Source organism: Exophiala aquamarina, assembly GCF_000709125.1.
Source record: "Exophiala aquamarina CBS 119918 chromosome Unknown aczIA-supercont1.10, whole genome shotgun sequence".
Taxonomy (NCBI): domain Eukaryota; kingdom Fungi; phylum Ascomycota; class Eurotiomycetes; order Chaetothyriales; family Herpotrichiellaceae; genus Exophiala; species Exophiala aquamarina.
In genome coordinates, this window is record NW_013550578.1 from 775677 (window position 1) to 781559 (window position 5883).

The window sequence follows — 5883 nt, forward strand, 5'->3', positions numbered from 1 at the left end:
AGAATAAGCTGCATACACCGGTCCCATAGTGGCCGGGGGACCTCATCACTTGGGCCTAGTTCTAACGCGTCTCTGCCTGTCAAATCGATCGGTTTCTTTCGAGTGGGAGCGCCGATCAAGTGTGAGCCACTCTGTATTCATTTCTCGGCTAGAAGTAGACATATAATTGGGGGTTGCTGTGTCAAATCAAAGAAGTCGCCCCGCATCGACACATGGGACAGGGATTGACGCATAAGAAGAGATAGGTTTGGAGAGATCTGCAAAGCACTAGTAGGGGAGCCGGCCCTGCCAAGCGACTTGGGGCGTCCTTCAAAGGTTGAAGAACCGACTGGCTTGAATCTTCTTTGGATTTAACTTCGCCGAGTTTATTGCATCATACCATGAATCACGCCGCCTAGCTCTTAGACTCCTCTCCCCCAACGCACATCCCTCTGTTTTCTGGATGAGATCTCATCATCTTGAAGATTCTACATCTTGGTATCTCAGATGGGAAAAGACACTGACCCACGTGACGACCCTGGATCTTCAAAGTCACATTCGCTTGATCGTCGTGGGAAGAAGGGGCTCAAGCGCTCCCCTAGAGCGTGTGACGAGTGCAGGGTTAGGAAAATCAAATGTAGCGGACTACGGCCTTGCGAGCCTTGCAAGGAATTCCACCGGAGTAAGTTATATTTGATGTTACCCCCGTCATCATGAAGTTGGTGCTAAGAATTCACTCAACTAGGGTGCAGCTATTCTCTTAATCCCCGACAAAATACAGATCCTCGACAAAGATCGAGATGCCTCCAACACCAGCTCGGTCAGGTCCGTGAAAAATTAAACGAGGTTCAACGCAGTAACCGGCGTTTAACGAATGAAGAACTTCATTCGCTCATTCAGATGTTGGAAAATGACTTGCCAGCGACACCGTCAACATCATGCGCCAGCGATTCTTCGGACAATGTGACTCTGGACAGCATGATGAGCACATATGGGCGTGATGCCTCTAATAATCCTTGGAACCCGAGATTTTACGGGGCACCTTCAGGTCTCGCGTTTATACAACGGACTCAGGAGTTCTTTACGGGACCAGTAAGCGAATACAATCATAAGCCAAAGTCACCACAATCAGCTGTCTTACAGCTCTTTGATGCTCCATTGCCTGGTAATCACTTAGGAGATCGGAGGACCTACTTAGAAACCATTCTGCCGCCTAAAGAGACAGCTCTGGCATTAATTACCGCGGTGTTTACAAATGCTTACGTCGTCTTCCCGATTTTCGAGGAGCTAGTATTCTTTCGAATGGTGGATCAAATCTATGATACGGGAACCAGACCAGACGAGCTTGATCCCACGTTCAAGCCATCGTTCCACATTGTTCTGGGATTAGGTTATCTGTTCAGCAGGAGCAAACATGAAGAACATGGGTGCCAAGGCGCAATAGATGAGGCGTAAGTATTTTACCTCCTAATACCTAGCAAAGTAACTTAGGTCTTCAATCAGGGTGAAGCATTACCTCATAGCTAGGATGCTTGTCGACGTCGCCGACTGCCGGGATCTATCCTCGTTACGAATCTTATTGAGCTTTGTCATCTTTCAAATATCTGTTGCGGGGCTTGCTTCAGCTCATGCTTTCATGGGCCTAGCATGCTCTTTGGCTTCGAGGCTTGGCTTACATTACAGGTCAACGCACCACGCAACCATTTCGCAACAAGACCGCGTTGCAAGACGAAAAGCCTTTTGGGCAGTCATCAAACTAGACATCTATCTCAGTGCAGTTCTTGGACTGCCTGCTTTCATAGACCTTCGGGAGGTCGACCCCGCGATTGATTCAACACTTGAGGAAGCTCTCACCGAAATATCGCCCGAGGTTCCATCTCGTAATGCCATAATGTTGGCCGTGTCTGCAAAACACTTGGAAGTCATGAGACTCATCACCAAAGCCATCAAAACGCTTTATCCTATGCCGACTACGAGCTACAATGACCCTAAGATAGCCGGTAATATCTCAATCCCCATATCGAAGTTGACACAGATCGAAGAAGAATTCAAGATCTGGAAAACAAGCTCATCGGAGATTATCAATAAGGCTGATGATGGCTCGCTTGAGTTTTCTAGGTACGTGTCGGAGGTATCACTCTTGTTGACCATGCTAATGGCAATGCAGACTTAAATATGAGCTTGAAATGTTTTACTACTTCGGTCAAATCGTCTTATATCGCCCCTTTCTTCACTACCTAGCGAATATGTCAGAGGGATGCCCGGTGACACAACAACAGTCGCACAGGGCATTGGTGTGCACGAAAATCGCTTCAATTGTTATTACTCGAACAGAGGCTATTCATGCTCAAGGGATGCTTCACTCAGCTTCCTGGACTTCTACATATACATTGTTTCTGTCTGTGGTCTGTCTGATCTTTCTAATTGCGACACAGAAAGGGACCAAGCAGCCTCTCGAAGCCTGGAGAAGATGCGAACGCGGAATACGTCTCTTGGCTTCAATATCATGTCCCGGCATGGGTGCTGCACAGTGTCTACTTGTCTTGAAGGTATAATCCATTCCATTGACAAAAATGTATGGCGCAGCCGTCCTAACTGTTCTCCATTAGCAACTTGTAGGCTGTCTTTCACATACGGTCGACTTTGACATTGCCGGTATCGAAGCCACTACTCCACGCACTTGTATTCAACGTCAATCTTTTGATGCCATGGTTCCTGATTTGGCTTATGGACCCTTGACCAGCCAAGCCCATCCAAGCCTGGAAAGGGAGCGGAGCATTCAAAGCGGATTACAAGAACTTTGGCAGATAACTGGATCGCAGTTACACTTCCATGGCATGAATCCAGTCAACGACGCAAATCTTGAAGGAATATTTGCCGATTCTGGCAGTACAATGTTCGGTTCGCCTCTCCAATCGGTTGGAGACCCATTCTCAGAGACCTTTTCGGAGTCTCAAATTCAGGTGAGATAACTAACACGACGCTTGTTCTGTCTGCCCCGCCGTCATATTGAAGTGCCCAAACTGACCTTTGGAAATTTCCTCGCAAACAGACAGCTAGGGATGGGATGATCAACATACCGATGCTTCAGCAGTTCTCTTGGCTGAATGATGGGATAACCAGTCCCCGGGCAAATTTCGCATCTAACTTTTAACTATACGACCTGATGATGGATCAACATAAAGCCTCTCTGCGTCCAAAGCTTCAAGCCAGGATTTATTTCGGGCATGACATGATGGCCAATGCAACTTATTTTGTTTCCGACGGTTCGACTTTCGTACGCCATGCCCGGAACGATAGTATCTACTTATTGTCAGCAGACGGCAAATTTGAAATAAAGGACAAAATTAAAAGCCTGAAGTAATCCGCGGCTTAAGTCCAAATTCAGCCCCATCAGTATATGACGTGGCTTTAAGGGAAATATCCTTAATGCTATTTACTAGTGTAGACATTACTCCGCGCTGTGAAATTATCTGCTGGCTGCGCGAACAATGTACTCCAGAGAAACATAACCTGCTAAACCTAGTAAACATCAACACAATTTAAACCGTCCAGTGAAGATAGCATTCTAACATTTTGGAAATTTCCATCCAGTAACTTTGAGTGGTGAGAGTCGATGAGAACGTTAGCTTAGGTAACGTTTCTGCTTCCCTTGGTTCCTCTATCCTTCTATGCCGATCAAGGTTTATCGAGCTCTTTTTTCACTTAGAACAGATAGGTGCTGCCTTAGTATTCGGTTTTCTTCTTCCAGTTTATTGTGGTTCATTTCGACTTGTTGAATTTGTTGTGCAAGGGTGATGAGACAGCCTTGAAAACTGGCCGCTTGCCTATAGCCATGAAATCACGCCATCAGTGTAAGATTTGAGGTAGAAAGCGTACAATCTACCAAAGGCAGGTTACTGACTCTTTTAGGTTTCTCCTAATGTTAGATCCTAATAGTTCTAGGTCTTGCCCGTTTCTTTTGGGACTCATGGAGCGGGCATCACCAGGCGGATAACGTACGACTTCTTTGTCTTCTTTCTGAGTTGTTGGTATTGATTTAGATCTTTTATCTTTCCACTCTCGTGGTGGCATTGCGACACAGCGAACGAGTCGCGATGTCTATACTAGTGGAAACTCGAAGTTGCCGTGTCTATCCCGTCGGAAGATAGCCAGGTGGGCTTTGTCTTTTTGGAATGAGAGAAGAGGCTTTTAACAGAATATCCTCTTGTCTCAAGTAACTTTTCATTACTTGATTTTTCGAAAGCTACATGTAGGGGATAAATGCGAAAGAGCATTAGACAGCAGTCAAGGGCTGGCGGAGTGGATAGCAGGCGAAACCCGTGCTTGGTGGAGCTGTGGAAGTTGGATGTCAACCAGAAATGGCTTCAAATTATCCTAGTCGTGCCCAGCCCGTGAACAAACGGTCCGCGTACCTAGTGCTGTTTTTCTTGCTAAGCGATGTGGATGATGTCAACCGTTAGCTTCCTTTCCATCCTGGAAGCTACATGGCCGGATGTCGGATATTTCTTGTCGTCCATTATAGTTTGTTTAATTTCTGAGTAGTGTTTTCAACTTGTTGTATTACCACTCCTAAGAATAATTCCCGTTTGTCGTACAGCCTAGGGCCCTATCCAAAGACATGCATTTATGGCAACCCTAGCTACAACAAGTAAATATCGTCGTCCACCCTGCCAATTTGAACTTGCTTCCTTGGGCTCGATGGGTCAAGACTCAAGATATACTGGCAAGTGCTTCTGCTTAGCGTAAATCCGAGCTCCCAGCCAGTTTTCTCTGCCAACAACATCGAACCAGTGCCCACTGTTTCGCGAGATTGGAGTATGCGTGTCTCTCTATGTTGATTGATTTTCAGTCACAAGAGAGGTGACCAGCGAAGAGTCTCACGTCCATCCATTTGCCATTATTGCCCGTGGGAACTACTTCAACTTATGGACCGATGAGATGCGGCTATATCTCACTGTCACTCTGCTCGTCTTAATTGTCAGAGACGGAAATGGGTAAATCCAAGCGGCATCAACATAGAATCAAGGATGGGAGCCCAGCCACAATTGATGCTCAGGTTCAACTCTCTTCCTTAGGTCCAGCTGCTTTTCATCATAATTTCGCCACTCATGAAGAACACCCTTGGGCAAGAAGCACCGCTGATCTTTCTCTTTCGCGCGATTGCCCTCCAAATCGTCAAAACACCGCTTTCCAACAGGTTTCACTACCACCAGCCCGCGTCGGACAGAGTTTTGGGCCTGGTCGTTTAAATCGACAAACGTTTCGTACCGAAAACCTCTCCCAGTGTGACTCATCTACCACTAAGTTGTCAGTACCCAAAAAGGCCATCGATCTGCCTCAAAGGGCTATTTCACAATCCCAGGTCGAATGTCTACAGTTGATGAGAGATAAGCAACAAGAACTCATAAATGAAATCTCTCGATCATCTGAACTGCCTGGCACTTCAAAGCCCGTGAAGCCGGAAACTCCTCATCTTATCCCACTCGGTAGCCCAAAAGGGCTTATCACACCGCTAGCTCTGGAGCATGGGAATGAATACTTCCATAGCAGGGGAAATGCCGCAGTCTCACCAACTACGTCTCACGTGGCACTAAAGGGTAGCCCCTCAAGATAACGGAGCAGGTGACAGGCTATATATAATAGAGGTTGAATCTTTGGATCTGCTCGGAAAGTAACACGTTACTTTTAACCTTTAAATCGTATCCCTTGTATTGGTCGTATTTCAACCCCATACAGATATGATAGAGTAATGCTGGACCGTAAATCTTAGACGCCGTTCGTCATAGGGTATATACAAGACACTGTCCCCAAATTCTCCGAGTTGTAAGATTGACCAACCATTCCCAGATTTTTCTTCAATATTTCATGGCTTGATGAACTCTCTGTTTGAATCTCGCGAGT

General features: G+C 46.3%; 2 protein-coding genes across 2 annotated transcripts; both read left to right on the forward strand.

The window, feature by feature from the left end:
* Positions 1–957: 957 nt before the first annotated feature.
* On the forward strand, positions 958–2534 carry A1O9_09566 (uncharacterized protein; the record flags this gene model as incomplete). Its single annotated transcript, XM_013401536.1, has 3 exons — positions 958–1430; positions 1483–2097; positions 2147–2534. 3 exons carry the CDS (start codon positions 958–960, stop codon positions 2532–2534), a joined length of 1476 nt encoding a protein of 491 aa, XP_013256990.1.
* A 2690-nt stretch (positions 2535–5224) lies between these two features.
* Positions 5225–5563, forward strand: A1O9_09567 (uncharacterized protein; the record flags this gene model as incomplete). Its single annotated transcript, XM_013401537.1, has 1 exon — positions 5225–5563. A coding segment is annotated over one exon (339 nt), but the record flags the coding sequence as incomplete, so codon positions are not given.
* Positions 5564–5883: the final 320 nt, after the last annotated feature.